Source organism: Gasterosteus aculeatus, chromosome 18 (assembly GCF_964276395.1).
Source record: "Gasterosteus aculeatus chromosome 18, fGasAcu3.hap1.1, whole genome shotgun sequence".
In the NCBI taxonomy this organism is placed as follows: Eukaryota; Metazoa; Chordata; class Actinopteri; order Perciformes; family Gasterosteidae; genus Gasterosteus; species Gasterosteus aculeatus.
Genome location: NC_135706.1, coordinates 1,941,932 through 1,967,322, shown reverse-complemented (window position 1 = coordinate 1,967,322; position 25,391 = coordinate 1,941,932). Strand labels below are relative to the sequence as shown.

The 25,391-nt window shown below is 45.9% G+C and overlaps 3 protein-coding genes across 3 annotated transcripts; 1 reads left to right on the top strand and 2 right to left on the bottom strand.

Moving 5' to 3' along the window:
- Positions 1 to 201: 201 nt before the first annotated feature.
- Positions 202 to 7,868, bottom strand: LOC120808218 (breast cancer metastasis-suppressor 1-like protein-A). The gene is made up of 10 exons (XM_040160923.2): positions 7,213 to 7,868; positions 6,974 to 7,064; positions 6,434 to 6,561; positions 6,084 to 6,163; positions 5,761 to 5,857; positions 5,487 to 5,576; positions 5,303 to 5,367; positions 5,176 to 5,215; positions 4,843 to 4,963; positions 202 to 2,151 (listed from the first exon to the last, which is right to left on the bottom strand). Exons 1-10 carry the CDS (start codon positions 7,346 to 7,348, stop codon positions 2,034 to 2,036), a joined length of 966 nt encoding a protein of 321 aa, XP_040016857.1. The 5' UTR covers positions 7,349 to 7,868; the 3' UTR covers positions 202 to 2,033.
- Positions 7,869 to 15,693: 7,825 nt separating this feature from the next.
- Positions 15,694 to 19,323, top strand: LOC120808140 (NF-kappa-B inhibitor alpha). Its single transcript, XM_040160795.2, has 6 exons — positions 15,694 to 17,410; positions 17,860 to 17,965; positions 18,070 to 18,277; positions 18,391 to 18,479; positions 18,587 to 18,847; positions 18,948 to 19,323. The coding sequence occupies exons 1-6, from the start codon at positions 17,175 to 17,177 to the stop codon at positions 18,975 to 18,977; spliced, it is 930 nt and encodes a 309-aa protein (XP_040016729.2). The 5' UTR covers positions 15,694 to 17,174; the 3' UTR covers positions 18,978 to 19,323.
- Positions 19,324 to 20,207: 884 nt separating this feature from the next.
- On the bottom strand, positions 20,208 to 23,643 carry LOC120808141 (proteasome subunit alpha type-6). The gene is made up of 7 exons (XM_040160796.2): positions 23,435 to 23,643; positions 22,740 to 22,834; positions 22,188 to 22,269; positions 21,428 to 21,583; positions 21,151 to 21,329; positions 20,886 to 20,980; positions 20,208 to 20,339 (listed from the first exon to the last, which is right to left on the bottom strand). The coding sequence occupies exons 1-7, from the start codon at positions 23,508 to 23,510 to the stop codon at positions 20,282 to 20,284; spliced, it is 741 nt and encodes a 246-aa protein (XP_040016730.1). The 5' UTR covers positions 23,511 to 23,643; the 3' UTR covers positions 20,208 to 20,281.
- Between the last annotated feature and the right edge of the window lie 1,748 nt (positions 23,644 to 25,391).

Here is a 25,391-nt window from a genome sequence, read left to right as displayed (position 1 = left end):
TGTGCACGCGCGGCCAAATCCAAAGGACACTTACATCATGCAAAGCTCGGATATATAACATATAGATCATTTCCATTTCTCTTACTTTGGAACTGGTCAGAGAAAAGGAAATTAGCTTGACTCGAGTAGCGCTTGTTGTTACAGCAAACAGCCGAATGCAGACGCTTCCCTTTGCTCATAAAAACGCGTCGTAACGCACAGTAAAAACACTCATCTGCTCTTTTAATGAATAAACAATTAAGTGCAGGGTCGACTCTTCAAATGATACAAGCAACATATTGAATCAGTTGTACAGGCATTGGCACAATGTCACATATTCTTCTTCTTGTTACCTTGATTGGGTAAGAGACCATAACGCATTAAAAAAGGTAAAAGCAGAGCAAAAACAACAAGGTTCTTCTCACTGGAAGCCGCATGGAGACACCTGGCTTATGTTCATGATGGAACGTTCCCTCGCTTTACAATACTGTAGGCATCAAATACTTTGAAGATGTTTTTGCAATCTATAATGCTGACATTATACAGCACGGAAAAACACAAAGCATAGAAAGAAGCAGAATGTACGCGTACGCTGAGGGTTGGAGATTAGAGTCTCCGTCCCGCTTTCTCAATGGACCGCTAAACATTTGAACTGAGAGCAAGGACCAAGACAACGGGAGGCCGGGACATAAAAGGTGACGATTGGAGACAAGACGACAGGGAGGCACCACGGAGAACGCAGGCAACCTCAGATTGTTAACGTGTAACGTTTGCACTGCAGGACCTAACCGGCATTCGTAGCAGACCCCGAACAGGTTGAATAAAGACGGACTAAATGGAAGAATGAGGGACAGACTCCATAGCTGTGTAAGTTCAGCCCGACGCGGCCTTTAATACCACATTCTACAAAAGGCCCTATGGGACAAACGACAACGTGAGACATGGTGCTGTAAAAATGACACCACAACATCGACGGTGCCTTTAAAATCCTCTCGTCCAAGAGTTTTATCTTATTTTCACAATAGAATAGTTTCCTAAAAGTGTATTGAGCATAATCCGTCTGCATGAGTTGAGACATTTTTACTTTTACTAAATGATTCATTAGGATCTATGATTAAAGATTAAATTATTAGGATTAAAATTCACGTGGAACCGGTGCGTCCCGAGAGCCGCCCCGGGTCGGGCTCACGGAGTAAGGCTTCGCTGCGATGACACCGGTGGTTTGGGAACGTTGTGTCACGTGACAGACCTCCGCACTTCACAGTTCACCAGCGACCCGTCTCCTCGGCCTTCGGTTGTTTTAAGCAGCATTGATCTCCGTTCCAGAGAAAATGACACTCTGGACACCCTTGTAGCTCCTTTGTGACATTGTCCATAATATACACATACATACATATTTACAGAGAAGGTCGTCTCATAACACTAGAACACGTTAGTTGGCTTGTCTTTTGGTAGTATGCACTGAGCACTGAGGGTGTGGGACTGTACACACACCTGCAAAAGTGGTGAAAACGGGTGTTGGGGGGTTTCAAAGATTGCTGTGTAATCCAAAAAGTGAGCAAATCTAGACCATCATCCACGTCGTGTTTTATAACCACGGCCTTTTCATTGTAGACCAAAAGTCTAAACTGATCTGATTCAGATCACAGATTGCGCCAAAACCCATACAGTAATAATAATAATAATAATAAAACTAATAATCATGTATCGGCCGTAACCCGATTTGGATTGAAATGGAGACGCTGTTGAGATCTCAACGCTGATTGGCCAAGACCGCACGCGTCACGTCAAAGAAGTCTTATTGCAAACATCACCTGGTCTCACTCCAACCTCAGAAAACGCTTGACCGACGCCCCTCGCCCCCCGAATGAAAACTGGATCTACACAATTCAGGCAGATGACATTTTGATTTAAAATCTGTGATTTTTGTCGAAAAGCTACAAGTTTGCAGGTATGTGCGCACATGGCAAGAACGTGGACGGAGAGCGCGCAGAGCGGACACAAAGAGAAGGTCAGCAGAGATGTCGTCGGTCGCTCTGGACGGGTGGGTGCTCTTACGAGTGCTTGATGGTGTATTTGCCTTTGAGCAGCTGGGAGATGAACAGCTTCGACTTGGTGCCGTCCAGGCGTTTGAACCACACCTCGTCGCTGTTGATGGTGGTGATGATCGCGCTGCGTGACACAAACACACAACGGCGTTAGCATGATGCTATTTCGCCCGTCTCAAACCAACACGAGGTTACCAGGTCACATGCGGTGCCTCGCGTGAGTACCCCTCCCCCTTGGGCTTTACTGCATTTTGTCATGATATCACCAACGATTCAAATGGATTTCATTGGGACCAGGTGTAATAGACACAATTGTACATCATTTGGAAGTCAGGGAAAGTTTGCATGGATTTCAAAATGATTTACAGAGCCATCCATCCATCGGGTTGCAGCTCCAGCAGGGGATCCCAAACTTCCCTTTCCCACATCTACCAGCTCTGACTGGGGGATCCCAAGGCGTTCCCAGGCCAGTGCAGAGATATAATCCCTCCACCTGGTCCTGGATCTTCCCCGGGGCCTCCTCCCAGCTGGGCGTGCCTGGAACACCTCCCTAGGGAGGCGTCCAGGAGGCGTCCTCACCAGATGCCCAAACCACCTCAACTGGCTCCTTTAGACGCAAAGGAGCAGCGGCTCTACTCCGAGCTCCTCGCGAATGGCTGAGCTTCCCTAAGGGAGACGCCAGCCACTCTCCTGAGGAAACCCATTTTGTCCGCTTGTACCCGTGACCTAGTTCTTTGGGTCATGACCCGTCCTTCATGACCAGAGGTGAGGGTAGGAATGAAGATTGACCGGTAGATTGAGAGCTTTGTCTTCCGGCTCAGCTCTCTTTTTGTCACCACGGTGCAGTAAAGCGAGTGCAACACCGCCCCCGCTGCTCCGCTTCTCCACCCAAACTCACACTCCATCTGAAAACATCCTCCAATTAGAGGATTCCAGGTCCTGCTAACCTGTGTGTCCTTGGGCAAGACACTTAACCCAAACATTCCTCCTGTAGCTGGGACTGTGTGTGATGGCTAGTTGCTGATGGGCAGTTGGCGGTGTGTGTGTGTGTGTGTGTGTGTGTGGTCGCTCCTGTCATAAGTGTGTAAATGATGACATGAAGTGTTAAAGCGCTTTGAGTGGTCGGAAAACTAGAAAAGCTCAGTTCATTTACCATTTTACTGTTGAACTCCTAACAAAGATCTGGGTCGACCAATTGCCTTCACAAGTCACATTTGCAGGTCAAATAATTAATAAATGGGGGGAAACGATTTGCAATTTTATCTCAGGATAGATATTGTGAAGGCCTCAGTGTTTGTTAGAGAGCATTACTGAACAACGAGCATCATGAAGACCAAGGAGCTACGTATGAAGTATGAACCAGGGCACAACCTCAAACCTACCACGAGAAGACCGGAGAAAATGAATGAGGGAAGCACCCCAGAGGCCCCTGGGTACTCTGGGGCAGTTGCAAAGATCCACAGCTGAGGTGGGAGAATCTATACACAGGACAACTATTAGCCGGGTACTCCCCAAATCTGGCTTTTATGGAAGGTAGACCATAAGAAACCATGGGTGGAGTTTAACACGAGCCATGTGGGAGACACAGCAAACATGAAGGTGTTCTGGTCAGATGAGACCAAAACTTTTGGGCCTCAATGCAAAACGCTGAGCGGAGGAAAACCATCACCCATCACCCTGAGCACAGCATCAGGGAAACATGGTGGTGGTAGCATCATGCTGTGGGGATGCTTCTCTTACAAGGGAATCCTTGAAGAAAACATGATGCCGTCTGCAAAAGACTTGAGACTGGGGGTTCATCGAGGACCTTAAACATACAGTCAGAGCATCAAAGCATGTTAAGGTTTAAAAAATGGCCCAGACATCAATCCCATTGAGAATCTATGGGAGGAACATTTCTGTTCACAGACGTCCTCATCCCATCTGAGTGAGGTTCAGCCTTTTTGCCAAGAAGAATGTGAACATTTTAATCTCTAGCTGGTGGAGACATACACCAAAATAATTGCAGCTATTATTACAGCAAACTGGGTTATATTAGTTGTTCAAATGGGAAAAATTCCATTATTTAAATACCAGTTTGTAACAGAACAAAATGGGAAAAGGTCGACTGGGGGGGGGGGCACTTGTGCATAATCAACATGAATTTATAGGGACGATTAACAAGAAATATTCTGCTCAAGTGGTAAAGAAATTTAATTCACAGGGTCGTTGAGTGCTGCAGAGAGGAGAAGCAATACTTCCATTACCCAGAATACCATTTAAAACGCTTGTGAATGTGATCAGGTTGCCGAATAGAACCAGACTGCTGGATATACAGACCATGACAACCATGAAGACCGTGTTTCATTCACAACAGAGAAGGTGTTTACCTAATGTACATCAACCCATGCAAACCGTGTTTCTTGGAGCGGTCACAAGCTGGACGGACAAAACCGTGACCCATCCGTTGAGTCACACTTAAGATTGTCAAACTTTGGCCCACTATCAATTTGATTTGATTTATTTATTTATTTCCCAGCCACAACACACCAAGGACCAGCTTAGAATTAGTACACAAAGGGGATTGAGGTCTGTTGCAGGGAAACCTAATGGCTGGTTCCATGTTCACGTCCACAGAGTGGGTGGTGCTCTCCGCCCCATGGGGGTCCAGCTCCACCCGTTCATAGCAGCCACCGGTTGTCCCAACATCAATACATTCACACACGGGGCCCAAACACACGTTACCAACGAATCCACCTCGTGATCCGGACTCACACACACCGTTCAGCCGACAGGTGCTGTAATCCCCCCCCCCCCCCCCCCCCTGTAGACCCACCTGGCCGGGTACTCCTCCTTCCTGTGGATGCAGATGGCCTGTCCCCTGCAGTACCACTGGTTGTCGTAGAAAAGCCGGCCGTCCTCGAAGCGCGCCACATGCTGCTGTCGTTCAGGCTTGACTGGAGGGACAGTGAAGGAGGGACGTTTAGAAGAAACACAGAGCGGAGAGGAAAAGGGAGGCCAAGGAGAGTAACAGCAGTCTCCTGCTCAACTATGAACTTTTTTGTTCTAGAAAAAAAAGAATTGAATCGGCGGCTCCTCGACGCCTGTGGGTCGATGGTTGCACTCAGCCAGACATTGACTGTAACCGAGGACAAGGAGAGGCTCTTACCGTCCACCTTCACCCGGTGCGGCGCCAACGATGCCATCGCCTGTGGAGCAGACACACGTAAGAAGAGTAAAAAGTCAAATCACAAAACACAGTGAGCGGGCCACCGCTTTGTGCGATTCCACAGCACCTTTCTTATGGCGGTCCAGTCCTCCAGAATGTCAAGATCCTGCAGCATGTAAACGATATAAGGCCGTAACGGAGCGGTTAAGGACAAATGTGCCGTGAAGCGGGAGGAAGCATCTGTGTGAGCTGCATGTCGCTGAGGTGAAACGTGGTGCGGAGGAATGATGAGGAATACGGGGAAAGGATATCAGAGACAACGACAGGCTTCTTCTTCTTCACGGGGCAGAACGGGTCTTTCTTCTTGTTTTTCCGTGAGTGTAATCCATCATTCCACAACTCTGGAGAGCAGAGGGGACAGATTACAGAGAATGAGACTAACCCAAACAATTTATTGACGTGGTCCGGTTGCAGATTTCAATTTGAATCAATTAATCGTTTTATTTGCCGTTAAACCAAATGGGCGTGACGAATGCTTTACTTTATTTCACAACTGTAGAAGGTGAATGTTGTGGATGGAGGTACCTGAGGTGATGTCAATACTGTGTCTGTCTTCCTCCAGCCGTCTTATCTTCTCCTCCAGTTCACTCTGCACAGTGTCCAACAGCAGCAGCTTCTCACTCTGGGAGATCAATGAAACAATTGTTCATCATAACCTCCAGAGGTAGACAGACACTGAATGTGGTTTAGGGGGGGTTAGAGTACGGGGGCTTAATCCCAACCCCCCAACAATAGAATGCACATCCACCATTGAAGAGGCAGCACTCTACTGGAACGAGGTGTATTGCGAGATAACAATCCAAACCTGACCCCCCGCATGAGCCCTGACTCATTGGTTGACCTCTCACCTCCCAGTGTTGGCAGGCCGCCTGGATCTCACACTCGTACTTGTTCTTCACGGACTCCAAGCACAGCTCCTTGTAGATCCCTGTGACGAGCGTGACACTTTAAACCAACAGGACCATACAGCTTTTCAACTGCAAAAAAATCTATTTGGTTGGGTTGCATATTATTAAATGAGATCTGCGCTCTCTTCCAGCATAAAGGTGTGACATGTGGAGGTAAAGAAGTCAAACAAACAGTTTGCTCATCACATTGATTGAATTGTCCTCGAGGCCTGCTGGAGAGACAACGCTTCCTCCGACTCCACCATTGACCCCAGTGTAAATATTTAACCAGTAATATCAAGTTGACCCACCGGCGACTTTGGTCCTGATCTGCATGTTCTCCTGCAGGTTGGCCAAAGGTTCCAGGTACTCGTGGGCACAGCCGGCCATTACCTCCTGCAGCTTGATGTCCACCTGGCTCAGGCGCTCCTTGTACAAACTGGACAGCAAGACAAGGACCGTTTGCTTGAGCTTCAGCATGTTTGTGGGCCAAACAAAGTCTTACAGGTAAGTACATGAGAAAACACTCAAGAGGGGTTTAAGAGCAGAATAAAGGAGAATTGCCCCCAAATAGCTTCTCACAGCAGTAGTGTCCTCGTCTCTCTGAAACATCTACAGCAGGACGCAGTTTCGGGCCGTGGCCACTGCCAAAGGGCCCCTGGGACCCTCAACCGCCCACTCACGTCCTTTATGTACAGAACTTATACAGGGGACAGAAGCCCGTGAGACGCCTTTGCACTCGAGCAAAGTTCCAAAGACAAGCATCTCACACAGATTCAACTCTAACATGAAGTCCACTGTTGAGACGGAGCAGACAGCAGGGGGGGGGGGGGGACATGGAAGGGACCTACTGCTCCTTCAGGTCAGTGAACTGCTTCTCCAGGGTTGTCATCTCATCCAGGCACTCCATCCTCCTCCTCTCGCAGTCCTCATTGTCCATCTCTGTCCACAAAGACATGACAGGCCTGCCTTCACCTCCACATCACATGTGTTGCAGCATTGGGAATGGCACACAGAACCCCCGTGAGACAGACGGGGACATTTAACTGAGGCCGGGGACACATTTAAGGCCTAACGACGTGTTTCCTACCCGAGCTGTCTCCATCTTCGGACACCGACGAGCTAACGGTGTCCTCCTCGTCCGTGCTGCTGCCGTCCTGCTCGGGGAAGTCCACCTCCATTTCTTCGTGGTTACTTTCTTTCTTCTCGCGGGAGTGGACCGGCATTGGGACTCCCGGCCGGCCGTGAGGCGGCTGCTCGTTCAGTTCAGCCCGAATAAAGAGGCAAACGCGCCTCCAGCAGCTAACCGGTTAGCATTAGCCAGCCCGCATCTAGACAGCTGGGAGGGCAAACATGGGCAGCGTCGGCCAATCACAGGGAGCCTTACTGCGCCTCGTCCAATGAGATGCTGCCGTGGGAGACGCGTCAATAGACAGAGACTTTGGGGACTTGTAGTTTCTAAAAGGTTTCCCCGGTAACTGACCGCGGTGGGATGTGGCTAATGTCACTGACTGCATTGATTTGTTTGGAAACATTACATCATTAATACATAATATGTAGTTTGTTTCACAATAGGACACGTTTTTTAATCCAGTAATACGTGAAGGCGTTATGTAAATGAAAGAGTGATTAGCCTACAATGGCCACCGACCTTCTGGGTAGAAATAACAACAGCTTCGTGTGATGCCACAAAGGAATAATGATATGTGCTGACTCATGATGAGAATGTGCTTCATGGTGTCTGAGTCATCGGGGGAACTTGAAGCAGACGTGCGGCGTATGGTGAAGAGGTGACCTGCTGCACTCACCTGGGTGTCACTGATGGACACAATGTACACCTGTTCACTGCATGTGCTAATTAACAAAAAGACAAAAAGTCCAATCTTATTGATTGTCTCGGTAAAAGACACTTTATTACTAGTGACTACTAAAGTGCTACACTGGTTAAACGTAGATACATTGACTTAGAGATTTGACTAAACCAACCTGAGGAATGATAATTCAACATCCATGTGAATCACTGTTGTTGTAAACGTAAATACGGTCAATGTATGAATTAAATCGTCATTTTATCCAAAGCGACTTACATTGCATTTTTAACGCGTGGCTTTACATTTAGAGATCGATTAGGGATCAGGAGCCTTGCTCAGGGACATGGAGCAGCCAGGAATCGAACCATAAACCTTGCAGTTCCCGGTGAACCTTCTCAACTCGCCAGTGTCGCCCTAGATGCTAAAGAGCCGCTGGCTTTAAAAGCCAAAAGCAGACATTTCTTCCCCGGTGAGCAAATGCAGATTCTACCGAAAGTGCAATGCACACAAACTATAGTAGATGATTTTATCCACATGCTGACCTGCTGTTTGTGTATGTGCTATTCCCATGAGATCCACAGGAAGGCGGTAGAGCCTTTTGCCAGATGGTCAAACAGTAACTCATCACATTTTCAATTATGATCCCTTCCTGGAGAGTGAAATCTGGACTCAAACTGGAAATGAATAACATTGATAAAAGAAAAACAAGTAATAACTGGATGATTGGATATGTAGATAAATGGATGAATGAAAATACAGATCTGTACATTGATCACAATTTCCAGCAAGGTGTTTATATGCTACAAAAAGGCCTAATGTCACAATTAACGTGTTGTGTAATTTAAGTGAAAGTTTAGGCACCCCAATGTGTCTTGACATCAAACAACAGAAAAAGGCTGTTTTTAAATCCGACACAATAGCTGACAGACAGAATTCCTGCTCAAACCTCAGAATGAATATTAGACATAAGATTATTAAAGAGTGCTGCCAGTCAGATCATTCTTACATTGCTGTGTGCTGCTCTCATTTTCATCTAGGGCAGTAAAGCGTGCTAGTAGAAAGTCAGTAGCTGACTTTGTGGTTTACTTCATAAAATTGTGGGGGCTTTTTGCCACTTGTGGTCTCAAACGGTCCAGTTCATTAGGGATTTATGACAAAATGGATGATCTAGTTGCAGAAAAAGGAATGTATGAGAAACTGAGGAATGAGCAGAAAACCAAATAGGGAACCACAGTTTTATGTTAAGTTAGCATGTTTTCCAAGTCTCTTCCAATTTAATTATTCAAAGCTGTGCTAAAACTCTGTCTCTGCAGTTTTTCGTGCAATGTTACTGACATAAAAAAAGCTTTGTGCATTCACAAGAGAGAAAGCATTCTGATAACAAAACTGCAAGTTGCTGTAAATTTACGGGCATTTAAAATGACCAGTATTGTTTTATTAGTATGCTTGTTGAACTGTTAACTTAGATCATGTTTCATTTTGTATGTTTTAATACATCAGGTTGATAATATTGGCAAAGCTAACTATGGCTCCATTAGCCTTAAGAGGGTTAGCTAGCTAACAGCATAGGCAGTAAAGTTAACGTGTTTAAAGGGAATCACCAATTACTACTGCTACTAATAATAATAATAGGAAACGTTAGTTACTTAACATGTATTAACTTACTACTATAGCGGGAGTTACCACAGTGCAAGTTTTAGTTTGAACAGTGAAAGTATTTTTTGGTTAAATATAGTTTTGACTCAGTTCTTTCATTTTTAATTTACATGTATACTTTTTGATATTCGCGCTATCATATTTTTCAGTTGTAGATTTTAAATGTCCAGATTCAAATCTTATATTTTCAAGTTTTAAAGATTTTTTTCACTTTCGGATCGTATTTTTTCTACATTCAATTCAATTCAATTCATTTTATTTTGTAGAGCCCAAAATCGCAAATTACAAATTGGCCTCAGAGGGCTTTATAGTCTGTACACATACGACGTCCTCTGTCCCGAAACCCACCATCGGCACAGGAAAAACTCCCCAAAAAATGAAAAAACCCTTCCAAGAGGGAAAAAAAGGGAAGAAACCTTAAGGAGAACGTCAGAGGAGGATCCCAGGAGCTCGGTGTGTCCTAAGAAGTCCCCCGGCAGTCTAAGCCTGTAGCAGCTTAACTAAGGGCTGGTCCGGGCTCACCTGAGCCAGCCCAAACTATAGGCACAATCAAAGAGGAAAGTTTTAAGTTTTACTTTAAAAGAGCTGACCGAATCTGCCCCCCGGACTGAAAGTGGAACCTGGTTCCACAAAAGAGGAGCTTGATATCTCAGAACATTCAGACTTTTAACCCTAATGTGGCGCCGGGGGAGTGACATTAACTGAGAGTGACGCGTAATCATGAGTGAAAGCTCAACAAATGAGGCTGGAAATCTTCCTCAACCACATTGCCTTCAGGAAACGTAGGCACCCCGACACTTATGAATCAACACTTTCCATGCATTCTTTTTTGATTCGATGTAAAACCTTTGACTCCAGTGACAAAGTTCTGCTTAGCGACCTGTTTTGGACCCCACTTGCAATGAATCTCAGATTGTACAACAACCACACGGAATCTTCTCGCTATTAAGCTTTTATGAAGTGAAATGAAGAATACCATCAAACAGAACTTGTCTTTAAAATATTATATTGTATTCTTGCAAGAAGTACAGTTGTAAAGAGTGACAGAAGTGCAGGAGTGTGCGCTGTAGATTACAGCCTGTACAGAGTAATAAAGCCAGTGATCAAAGGTGGGGGCCTGTGTACTGAACCATCCTCAGGGCCTAGAACATGTGAACATACAATAAGTACTTATCTGTTGAGAAGAAGAGGACCTGTGTACAAGCAGTCAGCTGCATGGATCACGATGCACGCATATGATTGTCTGCAACACAACAAAAACAGTCCTATTTTATAAGAATATAAAATACTTTCAAACAGTAAGATATTTAGACTACATTTATTTAGATATTCATGTTCATGTTCGCTCATTTAAGGCTGCAGATCTAAAGAGTCCAGAGCAAAAATACAGCATTTAAGCATTTACAGAATACATTTAATAGAGATATATTCTAAGTAGGGCGGCACGGTGGGGTGGTGGTTTTCACTGTCGCCTCACAGCAAGAAGGTCTTGGGTTCCGCCCAGTGGCCTTTCTGTGTGGTTCTCTCCGGGTTCTCCGGCTTCCTCCCGCAGTCCAAAGATGCTCTGGGGATCAGGTTGATTGGGGACTCGTGGGTGTGTGAGTGTTGCTCTTGCCCGAAGTTGGCTGGGATTGACTCCAGCCCCCCTGTGTGCGGTGTGAAGATGGATAGATGGATATTCTAAGGCGTTTTCCATTGGGGAACGCAACGTGGCGTCCATGCGATGGCGTCCATGCGATGGCGCCTCAGTTAAGTAAAGTATGCAAGATATCCACAGATTTGTTTGGGGTCTGTGTTTTAACAACGTTCCGCTGACGAGCTATTGAACCGGGAAGTTCGAATCTGTGAACATGTTGCCAAATTTACTGAACAGCAAAGTTGATCATTTTGTTATAATACAAATGGCCCCTTTAATTTGTCGCCGTGGCGCAGGGGGTAGAGCGGGTGCACTGGGAACCGCAGGATTGGTTGTTCAAGTCCCGGCTGCCCCATGTTCCATGTCGAAGTGTCCCTGAGCAAGACACCTAACCCCTAATTGCTCCCTGGGCAAAAATGTAAAAAGCCGTGGGTTTAAAGTGTAATGTAAGTCGCTTTGGATAAAAGCGTCTGCTAAATGACCTGTAATGTAATGTAATGTTAAAGACGTGTATTAACCTGAAATAATTAAGTCATTTATTTGTATATCTTGTCTTATTTGGGTGGATTACCCTTCATAAGTAAACGGTAGCATTCTGTAAAAGGACCTTACACCCCAGTTATCCTGCTATTACTACCGTAATCCAGTATACGGCAAGATATTGTAATAATGAAATACAGTGGAGCTAGAAATTTATTTATTTACAATATTTAGGACCAGGTGAGAAGTAGACAGATTTTATTATTAAATGCTGTATGAATGAGACCATATAAATGCATTTAGGAAGATTAAAGCGTTATATAACATATTTAAGATTGAATTAGTATAATAATAATAATAATAATTACCAGATCCAAACAAGCAATTTTATATTGCAAAAAATCTGGTAAAACCTCACGTACGGACCCGGACCCAGCCTATGGGAAGGACTGGTCTAACACCGTGGGAATGCCTGCAGAGGGAAATCAAGGTATATCCCCTTCTCTGAAAAACACCCACGGTTCCTCGAAAAATAAGCATTTTCAGATTCAGTGTGAAACCGAGGGGAGGCTCTCGCCACCGGGTTTGAAAGTTTCACTTGTCTGCATGTTGGATGTTTCACACTCAGCTGAAGCTACAACCAAATAAAGACTTGACACGCTCAATGAATTTTCCTCACCAACGTCTTAAGTTCATCACATCCTACTGAAACCAGAGAACGTTCTTTAACAGCGTTTCTCGTTTTTTTTTCTGGAAAACACACATTAATCTTTGTCTACGTAATGTCCTGTTGCTACGCCTCAGCACTTCATTCTCCTCATGACGCCATTAAAATCATGGCAAACGGCGAATGACAGACATTTCTGGATTGTATGAGATAACACGCACCAGCTCGCAGGCTTGTGGTTAAGTCCCTCTGACTAAGATACAGCCTGACACATCGATAGACAGCAAGCATGTTGGGCTGCTGATACTAAAATACTCCTTTTGTCACTGAAACGTGAAGTGGGTGTAGTTTTAGTGAACTGTGGGTGTAGAGCTGCCGTGTCGCCGAGCCCACATGAGAAACGCACCGCTTCTGGCTGACCATCCAGTGAGTGATCGCTGAATAAAAGGAGCTTCCTTCTGAAACGAGGGGAAAGATGTCGTGCATCGATATCTGGTAGCGGATCATCGCTACAAACAACATCACATATTCTGTAGGAAATACTCTGGTCGTTTATAACAATGGGACAAAGTAGCCTGGACAAACAGATAAGAAAGCACATTAAACAAATAGTTTAACATTTTGGGAATTAGGCTTGTTTGCTTTTTGCCACAATTTAGATCAAATCAATAGCTCGAGCTAGGAGGCCATTAGCTGCAAGACAGGAAGCAGTACACAACATACACATACAGATAAAAGTGAGATACGGGTGGATCTGTATTGCAAATAGAGCTACAGCTAGGAAGCTGGTTAAAGGCTGAACGCAGGCAGATACAGATAGCTGACTCGGCACACTTTAAAAACAATACTCAAATCAGCTCGTTTAAAGCTTTACTATCACATTTTGTAATTTCCTCTAAGATCAACAACCCAATGTAACGAAACTGACCAAGTGAAACATTAACTAAGATTGACAGTTCAATAATCATGAAGACAAAAAATACTTTGCATTTAGTACGAGAAGCGTAACATTAATTCAAGAGGCGAGGAAATGAGGAAAAATGAAACGTGCTCAGGATGAACTGAGACTGTCTGGTCCATCAAAAACGACTTATAAACAGTTTAAATAATAAAAATAGCATCATTCACTACAGTAGATGTAGATGGATTGGGATTCACTTTAGTAAAGGTGTGTATTTCCACCACCACAAAAAATACTGTATCGTTCTTGTAATGAGGGCTTGATAGCTGCAGGAACGCAACTGCGGCGCGTTGGGGACGCGTGACCACAGCGCTGCATCGATCAGAACGCTGAGGCGGCTGTGATTTGTTAGGAGTTAGAGCGGAAAAGCACGGCAAGCGGTGGAAATATGTGTGATCACGACTACTGGTATGATTATAGTTTGTGTGTTATAAGGTATCACGTCATTGTAGTATAGTATAACCATTACTGTGAAATGAATTGCAATCTATTGGGTAAAAACCTCCAGCTGCAGCTTTTCCTCCTCCAGCCACTCAAAGTGAATCACACCCCATCTTAACCATTATGTTTAGCTCATTTCATACGGTGCAACATCAAACCGCTGACACAGAGCCCGTCAATCTGCACACATGCAACATGTCCCAAAACGCCCCTTTTACAAAACACCGTCTCCGGAAGACGCCTCAGGACGGATGTCAAAGTTGTGTCCCTCCTTCCAGGGTGGACAAAGGACAATCAATGTCTTGTGTACAGTTTGGACTTACTTATAAGATATACAATGTGTTTAATCTTTTTTATTGAGTAATATTGAGGGGTGTGTGTGTGTGTGTTTGTGTAGTTCTATAACAAAGCAATACACTGCTAATAAGCAATAACCGGACACTTACACAAGCGTGCAGCAAAGCAAGCATGCCATTAGCGTTAGCCTTCGGCTAGCAGACTTTATGCTAATGCATGAACGTGTTTTATCTAAACATGCTTCACACATAAATACATACTTAAGGCACATAACTATGTATCACCAGGACATTCTTACTGGACACACGCATGGAAGACATTGACAGTGAAACTTGTCCAATCTACAACTTTCTCTCTCGCCCGCCTGCTGCAGCAGCAACTACTTAAGGTGCTTTCAGGTCAAGACTTCAGCGACCTGCCCCCCCCCATTGCGTGCAGCACGAATGGCGCAATTCATGGAAACTGACCCGGGAGTACGCGGTGCGTTAAGAACGTTTAAGCGATTCGCATTTGGTGGGAGTGCACGATTAGCGACAACAGGTACGCGTTACAAGCGTGCCCACAACAAGGGCTCTGATTGGTTGATTATTTCAGTCCCACTAACGACTAGTGAAGCCTTTCAATAAAATGCTAAATTACGGTACTCTGCTGTTATTGTTAATTGACGGCATTAACTGTTCATTTACATGCAAGTGATGAACATTTGACTGTATGTTACAGTTGTTATGAAATACTGTAAGATACCCTTAAAAATTCATTGTAACAGCAATTACGGCAACTTTTTTTTAAAAAGGCCGTGCCGTCCTGATGCTGTAATTTTTTGAAGCGGTGTTCATTTGAATGAAAATTGTTTTTGCAGGCTGTCTGCTGCCCAATTGGATTATGCTGAGGGCTGTTATAATATCACGAGGGTAACAACAGTGAACAACACAAACAGGCTCCAAAGTGATCGTACAGTGGAATCAACACTGAACACTTCCACAATAAGCTGATCATTACAACCCTGTGAGGGTAGGATTTACTGTAATTAAGTTTAGCTGCACAGGGAACCGCACCTTTTGAAAGGATTTAGGGTGAGGTTGCTCTTAGTCCATTAATAGAGAAAAGGGCATAGTTCCGTGACTTTGGAGCTTCACCAACCGGTTGTGAGGCCCCCTGGGGCCCTGCACCGACTCAGATCAGTGGTGCTTTTCTACCTAACAGACAGAGGGCAATGTCAGCTCTCAACGATGAACTGGCGTCAGAGCTTTTTCAGCACAGCTTCACAAGAAAAAAAATAAACCGGATGTAAAGTGGAAGTCCCAGTATTTCCCATGTGAGGTAAATATTTGGTCACGTCAAAACACAGTCACGCAATCTTGACATCGGGAGAAATACCGCAGGGCTGCAAGAACAGTTTGTCCCAATATGCCCCGCGGTGAAGCCCGCGGCGGAGCGGTTCGTGACATGTTGCATGTGTGCAGATTGACGGGCTCCGTGTCAGCGGTTTGATGTTGGACCGTATGAAATGAGCTAAACATAATGGTACCCAATAGATTGCAATCTTTTATATTGAGTATTATTGAGGGTGTGTGTGTGTGTGTGTGTATGTTTCTGTAGTTCTATAACAAAGCAGGAACCAAGAAATACCAGCACACTGCAACACTTACCGAACCTGAACAATGAGCAATAACTGTCTGTCTACAAACAAATACAAAAACCACACGGGCCGCGAGAACAGTTTGTCCCAGTACGCCTCGCGGTGAAACTGGGCAGAGAATAAAGAATGCGTGGAATTCAAGTGTAATACATGGGACTCCATGGCTGCAAGTAGGAGGGATTTGTCTCATCAGATGCACCCACATGATGACATCACATACCTGCCACTGGGAATGTACGTGTGTGTGTGTTGCACAATAGAGGTGTGAATGCTGCACTGCTCCCGGATACCGTTGCTATGTTTTCACCAAGCCTACATATCACAATACAATGTAAACAGAAGGTCTACGTGGAGTTTTATCTCAAATGTCAAGACGATTAGGTCCGTCACGCACCATGTTGTGTAACAGTTGCGTTTCCTCCTTTAAGACTCAGAATTAACGATAGTAAGTGCAGAAAAAAAGCGATCACAAGGAAAAGTTACAACACCGTGAAAAATATTCTCAACTCCTAACAGCGTGTTTTCCAGGGTCAAAGGATCGTTTGTGCAGCAGCGTGTGCGATATTAGACGGGTGGGTCCAGAACATCCTATCGTGGAACGAGCAGTGTTGGTTTCATAAGTGAGTCTCCACGAGGAAACCAGTCCTTCTCCTTCCTCTGCACTTTGTAGCGTAACCATGCACGGACCACATGCACTGTATTATCAAATCACACCGCAGGTTACACAAAGTCTGAACACTATAACTTGCTTGTTGGCACTTTTGAGTGTAACATTATTTGACGTGGACCCAAAATGCATGTAGAATAAACATATACTTAATGAACAGAAACATACAAACCTGTTTACGTGGTTTTATTTGGCTGGAGAGAGAGAGGGGCCTAGTGATGCAAACTAATCTGATAAACACACCCGTTAAGTCAAACAGCACTTTACCTTGTGCATGCAGAAATAATATCAGTGTGCACCGTTAAGACATACAACACTGTCTTTGCAAACGGATTTACATAACGCCAAAAAGTAATACATGACTGCGCATGTGCGTTAATGTATGTATGCATGTATTTTTGCACTTGAAATATATAATTTCCCCGGTTCGGCGAGGGAATTCTTTGCGGCTGGCTGCCTCTCTCAGTCACACCCAGGTGTCTCATTCACTGACATAAATAATCACATGTTGCCGACATGAAAATAGTCTATTAGGAAACTACACGTTTTCATTCTGAGTCTGTTTAGGAGGGAGGGGGAGGGAGGGTGGCGGGTGGAGGGGGGGATTTTCTCACAAAAGCACACGCTCGGTGTGATTTCCCTCGGCGGCCCTTAGATAAGTCAGCCGGAATTCCCCGCCGAGGCTCCGCCCCCCGAGCGCACAAAACCCAGCGCGCGTCCCGCAGCCGCGCCACTCCGCCCCGCGCCTCCGCACGCAGACGACGCTCCCCCCCCCCGCTCCCCAACGCAGAGACACCATGGACGTGCGCAGAGTGTCGAACCGCGACCCGATGGATTATAACCTGGACAGCATGGAGCCCAAACACGGCAAGGCGGCGCCCTGCCAGGACGAGCGCCTGGACAGCGGCGTGGACTCCATGAAGGAGGACGAGCTCGTGAACGCCTTCGAGGAGCTGCACGTAAAAATGACGAGCGACGAGCTCGCGGCGGAGCACGAGCCGTGGAGATCCGCGGTGACCGACGACGGCGACACGTAAGTTGTCTCCTGCATTCTCCGTAATGTGGACAAGTGGACGATTCTTCCTTCAGACGGGAGTTTCGCATCTAAAATCGCTAAAAGGGGAAAAAAGCTGCAACGGCGCGCGCGGAAATGTCGAAAGTTGCCTTTAAAAAGCGCGTGCACGTCCTCCGTCGATGTGTGTGTGTGTGCGCGCGCGCGCTTTGGCCGCGGGCGCAGTGTGGGCGGGGCCTAGGGTGCGCGCGCGGCGGCGCGCTCAGGAAAGTCCCTGGCCCGCTGCCAGGAACTGATAAAGCATCAGATGCCGCTGGTGGAAATAACCCCGCAAAAGTCCGCTCTTGCGAAACGCTCCACCTCCGGGCCTCCGCTCCTTCCTACTTGGAACCACTTCTTCCTCGCTCAAATCCTTTTTGTGAGTAACTCGAGTAACCCTCTTTTTCTCCCCCCCCCCCCCCCCCCCACAGGCTCCTCCACTTGGCCGTCATCCACGAAGCCGCAGAACACGCGGCTCAGATGATCAAACTTTCTCACCATCACCCCTTCCTCAACGCGCAGAACCACCAGAGACAGGTAACGACCCCCAAAAGACCCACACCCCCCCCCCCTCCTCGAGCGCGCACGTCAACGGCTGAATGGCGATTTGACGCGTTTCCTTTGACGTTTCCCCCCCCCAGACGGCGCTCCACCTGGCGGTGATCACAGAGCAGCCCGGCTTGGTGGAGCGGCTCCTGAAGGCCGGCTGTGACCCGCGTCTGGCCGACGACGGCGGCAACACGGCTCTCCACATCGCCTGCAAGAAGGGCTCCCTGGCCTGCTTCGGCGTCATCACCCAGAGCTGCCAGCGCCACGTCGCCTCCCTGGCGTCCTTCCCCAACTACAGTGGTGAGAGCGCAGCTGGAACGGCACCCGCCATGATGACGATGGCGCGTGCGGCATTTCGCGCGCCGATGGTTCTGGAATTTGGTCGGTAACCGTGCTCTTCCATATCTCCGCAGGACACAACTGCCTCCACTTGGCGTCCATCAACGGCTTCATCTCATTGGTCGAGAGCCTCGTTCGGCTGGGCGCAGACCTCAACGCGCAGGTATGTGTCATCGGCCGGATTAACAAAAGGCACGCCCCCCCCCCCCCCCCCCCCCCCCCGGCGCTGCAGCAAGCTAACGGCGTGTCTCTCTACGTGGTCGCTCACAGGAACAGTGCAGCGGGCGGACGTCGCTCCATCTGGCCGTGGATCTCCAGAACCCCGCGCTGGTGCGCCGCCTCCTGGAGCTCGGCGCCGACGTGAACTGCGTGAACTACGGCGGCTTCACGGCGTACCACCTGACGTACGGGCGCCAGAGCGAGGAGATCCGCCGGCAGCTGTACGAGAGGACGGCTCAGGAGCTCAGGCAGCTGCCCGACAGCGAATCAGACGACAGCGATATGGAGGACATGGATTCATCGGAGGACGAGGTGCGTTTTCGGAGTCGAGGGCCCTCAAAAGCGCCTGCAGGTTCCTCCTCCTCCTTCTTTAAAGTCGGGGTTGCTCACGTGTCTTTATTCTCTTCTGCAGCTGTACGATGACATCCAGTTCGGGAAGTAAACGGAAGCATCCCGTCTGCCGGTGGTGTGAACGACTGTGAAGCTGCTGCTATGGTGCACGGCCAAACCCCCCCCAGCGAGGGACCACGAGTGCTGGTCCTGGGACCAAAGGAACGTGGCTCGTGACGGTGTCCGGTCTGGTCTAGCCGGGTTCGGATCACAGAACGATCCGAAACGACCACCATGTAGACCATCTGTATACTGTAATGTACTGTGTGTACTCCAGACAAGATGTGTGTAATATATTGTAAATGCAGAGATATTATTTTTGTACTTGTACATATGTGTGAATTTAAACACTATCAAGAAAAATGTGTTCTGAATAAAAGGAAGTTTATAAAATATCACATCTGTTACGACTTTTTGTTTTTTTTCCTTCTGTGCTTCACCGCCGTTTTAAAAGTGACTCAAAGTGACGAGGAAGACGGTCATCGCAGAGACTTGTGAAAAACGCTCTTGGATCAGTCTGGGATTTCCTTGTTTGGTCTGAGTCACCTCGTTGAAAGTCCCTGCGCGACATAAGAGGAACACTCATTTGGCCCTGACTCTTTTACAAGGAAGGGGAAGTGCCAATATGTGCCAAGTGGGTTCCAGGTAGCGCAGCCATCACAACTTCGTAGAAGATCTTCCCCAAAGAAACAACCAGTAATTCCATTCCGATGGCGGCTACCTGAAGGCATCTCAGAAGATGCCCCTGGCTGATGAGGTGTAATGGCACTGTGTAGCATGGAGGAGTGACTCATGGCTGTGAACATGAACTGAAGAGCAGGGTTTATTCCCAAGAGACGTTTAAACTATCACCGCATTGAGAACTTAAAAGACATCTAGTTGCATTTCTGCAGCATCAGAAATGCAACTAGACGTCAAATGCATTTCCTCACGTCAGCTTCATCACAACCATTGATAGTGGAACAAACGTACCCTTTGCATAGAGAAACTAACAATACATGTTCCTTGAGTGCAAGCAGCCTATTTCTGACATACCAGCAGAATTGTTGAGAAAATGAGGTCTGCAGCAGGTCATGTGATTTCAGTCAAGAGCCACAACAGGAAGCTCGGAGGTTGAGCTCTGCACACACTTAGTCTGAGAAACATTTCCCCTGCTGCCAAGTTCAAGACTAAAGTGTCAGACAAACAGGCCAGCAGTTAAAGACAAAAAAAAACACATTCCCACGTGCTAAAATAATCACTACCGTCACAATAAACAGGTAACAGGTATCGACAGCGGTTATTTTACTTGAAAAACCTTTTTATTACTGAATGGGAGAATGCACAGCAAACAAAGAAACAGCAGCTTGTCTCCGCTCAGTCCCGCTCCGCCAGGGACACCAGGTGAACGTCCACTTCGGTCTCTGTCAGGATCCTGAGCGAGGGGACAGGGAGGAGCGTTCATCAATAAACAGCAGACCCCCAGGGGGCTTTGGGACCTCTGACATGGGCAGTGGGGAGAATCACCACTTGAGCCGTTGCTGATTTTGAAAGTTGAAAGAAATGAGTTTAACTGGAAAGGTTGTACTCTAACTGAGACACGGAATACAGAGCAACGCGACCCTGCAGCGAGACGGTGTCATTTTGCGTCGTTCATGTGTTCATTGTTCCTCTACAGACACCTGTAGTCTGCGGTTTGTGAGAGCCAGAATACTTGCTTGTTGGTAGGGGATCAAATATAAAAATGTAAATATTCTATCACAGAATAAACTTATCATTACAATTATAGCCTGTTCATTTCCTCGTCTGTGGGCAATCAGCAAGGGATCAAATCATCATTTCCTCCGCTGATTGAGAGCGAGTGATTGTTGTACTCCGGGTAGAATAACGTGAGGTGACCATTTTGTTGAGAACAAATGCCTTGATTGCTACAGACATACAGACCAATAGATCAGATCACCATGTATTGTGGGTAATTTACCTGAACTTTGGGTCCTGCGTTGTGACAACGCCCACCTCGATCTCAGAGGGCTTGAAGTCAATGGAAAGAATGGTTGACAGACAAGAGATGGCTGTCTGAAGGGCACAGAGGTTGAGATTGTGTTCATGAAGTTGAACATTGTACTTAATGACTCGCTAAACATTCATTTAATGGTAAAACGAGAAGCTCCACAGCTGGAAACCACCTCTAAAAAAAGGTGACTTTCACATGCTCCTTCCTCATCCATGTGGAGCCTTTTCAGTACCTCAATAGTTTGTGCAAAGGTCCAATCAAGTTTCTTTTTCACTTTCTTCTCCAAGAAGCTGGTGGCTTCGGTCTGCTTCACGCCGGCGGCCGTGGCCTTGAAGCCGCAGTAGTAGCCTGCTGGGTCGCATTTGTACACTTGGGGGCCGTGCTCCTCGTCTATGGCGATCATGATCATGCCTTCAGGAAACGGCAGACGGAGCAGCGTGTCATTTGGATCCGGGGTTTTTCCGGCAGACAGTTTACCGTCATGAGTGAAAGGAGGAAAAGGGACTTACAGCAGCCCAGCGGTCGCATCTCAGCATTCTGCGTGTACACTTGTGATACGTCAGCAAGTCTCTTGCACAGCATGTCCACTGGGATCTCGTAACCGTACTTGTACTTCCAGTTGGCCGCCTCGTAGCGAGCGCGCTGGACTTGGGACCTGCTGTCAGCTGGACGGGAAGAGGGGGCGGGAAAAGCACCGGTTTTAAATTTGTCACAAAGTAACTGGGAATCTCTAATGCAGCGTCTCAATGGTAACCAAGAGGAAGCGGTTCTCATTTGTGTGGAAAGAGGAACTGTCCGCTACAGGTAATGCTGTGACTGAGAGGAATAAAGATATCGACGAGACATCATCATTTTCTATTTAAAAAGAAACTGCCATTTTTTTTTTTTTTTGAACTAAATTAAACTGCACTATTAACACTAAGATCAGGATGCAGAGAACCTTCACACTTCCACTTGTTACTGTCCTTCGTCACGCCCCTTTGACATGTCACCTGATTTTTGATCTACACTTGAAATCTGTCACATTCTGTCCATCCTAAAAGTCTGCAGGTTGCAGGTTTTTTCTGAGGTTCATTCCTTTTTACCCCCATTGAACGTTTTTCTGATGGGGATTTTTATTCCTGTAGCAATGTGATGGTTCCAGAAGAGAAGAAGTTGCATGTGTACACAAAATAAAGCAGTCTGAGGAAAACTTGTCATGTCTGATTTTGGGCCATACGAAACAAAACAAATTTAATACGGAGATTTAATGTACTCGCCAAAGCTTACCGGTCATCCCCGACATCACACATCCAATATTATCGGTTATTCTGAAGAGGTGGGTCACTGTGGCCGAATCCAGAAGCTTGTCCTGTAGGGATTTTATAAAACATTCATGAATGTGTCATAAAAGGGACGGCCGCCCCGTCCCCTCAGGGCATTACTGCATCCAACAGATGTAATAGAAGAAAGAAATGCCTTGGGTCTTAATTTCATCCGAATGAAATAAAAATCAGTATTGACTCAAATATTTGTATGGACATTAAAACATTTTTTTTTTTTATATACTATAAACTGAAAAATAATGAAGCATTTTTTTCTGCTGGCAAACAATTTTTGGGGTCGGAAATTGTCACTATTTTAACAGAAATATCTCGTTCACACACAATATAGAAATCTCTTGGATGTGAACTACTTTACCAATAGTCAAAGATTAAGTAGCCACAAGTGGAAGAGACGATGTGTGAATATGGACACTACATTTATCATGGAACATATCACGTTGCCATGGCGATTCCACAACTGCTTTCCGTTACCAGGTAACAGTGCGGAGAGACTCACCGGTACTTTCTTTTGTGTTACAACAATCGCACAGTCCTTCCCTCTGGCGGCTACTGACGTGAGTCCACCTTGGTTTATGGCCTTGAAAGCATATTCTGTAAATAAAAACACACAACAGGGTGTTTTTGAGTTCACGTCATCATCCGAAAACGCGAGTATGTAAAGTAGGAGTGAGTGTAGGGAACAAGCACAACTCAACATGTACAAACATTGTTTGTGTGGGCCGGGATCAGGGCCATCGATCAGTTAGCTTAACACAATCAGATGGTCCATGTCCACAAGTTAAAAGCCACAGAGACAACTTCAAAAAACGAAAGTAGTTGCTTTCAAAATGCTAAAACGAGATCAAACGTCATCGCAACATTTCGGCCGAAGGCAAGTTGACTGCAGGGGCTGTGAATCAGCTCGCTTGACTGCAATGCTACTTATGCTAACGAGCCAGCTAGCTGCCGTGAGACGCGCTTTCCGTTCAGAGGGATAATGAGCAACGTGGACGTCAAAATAACAGCTGGCACAAGACCAGCTCGATCCGCTTTATATGAAACTACTTTCGCTTTGACGGCGTTTCATTAGTCAGCTCACGAGTAGCCAAGTTGACAGCACGAACCATGACAGAGCACTTGGCTAACGCTAGCTAGCAAGCAAGCGAGCGAGCTTGCCGGCCGGCTTTCGAGTGCACAGGTCCGCATACTGACCGACTTGGTAAAGTCTTCCTTCGGGGGAGAAGATGGTGATGTGTCGATCGAACCCTGCACTCGAGCCTCGGGACATTTTACGAGGTTAAGCTTCCCCAGAAGTTCGTCCAAATAAATTTGAAAGAAGACTTCACGCACAATTTCTAACCCGGAAGTTGAATGATGAGCTTCAAACTGCATCCGGTGTGAGAGGCCTGCTTCGTTGCCATGGTGATATAATAACAACACGCTGGATCTTCTGCATGACTTAGATCTCAGTGCTTAGGTCAAGTTAAAGGAAAGGTCATTTTACTGCTATTGCTCAACAACGACGCAATTCTAAACGCTTCACATAAAACCATTAAACGCATTCAATAATAAAGCCAGGAGGTAAAAACGTTGACTCAAACATAAACAAACAATAAAAAAATACATATATTATTAATACTATATTAAATATACAAAACAATTTGCAGTGTAGCTCCAAAATTCAAAAGGCAGAAATGGTCAATTAAATACAGTAACAAACAGAAAAGTATCTCATGTGGATTCAAACGAGACTCTCTGGGACGTTATTCCAGATATGTGGAGCAAAAAATCTGAACGTTGCTTCTCCATGTTTAGTTCTGACTCTGGCAACAGAAAGTAGACCCGTGCCAGACGACCTGAGGGTTCGTGGCGGTTCAGGTTCAAGGTATCAGCAGATCAGAAATGTACTTTGGCTCTAAACCATTCAGTGCTTTATAAACTAGCAGCAGGACTTTGAAGTCAATTCTTTGTTTGACAGCACGCCAGTGTAGAGACTTGGTTCGTGGTTTTTAACATCACTAATGTAATGTAATAAAGACTACGTCTATTCCATGTTGTCTTTTGTTCCCACTACATTTAGCAAATCAGCTGACATTTCGACCGCCCGGAACCAGTCCTTCATTCGATCATTAGCACCTGTACTTCTCCAGTGGAATATAAAAAATTTGCCCCATGACATGACTCACTGGAACACTGACCTGCGAAGGTGCCATCGTAAATGTCATTAGTCACCTGTGCTTCCCCTGTGATGACAAGGCAACATTTCTGCTGTGCAGAAGGCCTTCACCGCCTTTGCCAATCTCAAACATTTTTTCCTTACACATTATTGAAGCCAGGAGGTTCATTTTGTAATTATTAGTATTATTATTTCACTTTTAACATCAGTGATACATGGGAATGGTTTAGCCTAATCAGCTTCCCTTTTCCAACATGATATCTGCGTAAGCCGCACAGAGAAATCCAGTTATCTCATGAAGTTAACTCTTCTCTATCGCACGACCAGCCAGGCGGAAAAAAACGCCGTCTTTAAAATAAAACAAGCTTGATTTTTTTTTTTTCTTCAATTCTTGGAATAAAATCACCCGATGAGCACACAATTCCCATTTCCTTGTTCCTGCAAAAAAGAAAATGTAAATGTGAACGTGTTGCTGGGATTTTCCCTCCGTCCCCGACTAACTGCTGCAGCTGCACACAGCGCGTTTGCTTCCTCTTCATAAGTTACTCACACTTAGATAATGACTCACGCGGCCACTCAAAGTGGAATCATGATCAGTGATGAGCAGTTGAAACTAATTTGCCCAAATGCTCTGCAGTGCCAACAGCGATTATCTTCTCTATTTAAGTGTTATGCTCTGGTTTAATAACAGAAAGTCCCTGTTCGGTTTCCTCATCATTATGCATTTATATTTGACCCTTTATCTGAAATGTGATACCATTGTACATCGTGTTTGCAATAAAGCTTTTGACAAAACTGAATGAATCAAAAGATTTATACAAGCACGAGTAGATCGTAGATCATTCCGTTGTAACATCAGTGAGGTTAGTTTGCGTTGCTTTGATATAAAGGATAAAGGTGTAATGTGCTTTCTGAGTTGAATAAATGACTGAAAGGCAAAGCATAAAATTGCCAAAACATCCGCACTCGCCCTTTGTGCCCCCGTCGCGTTCT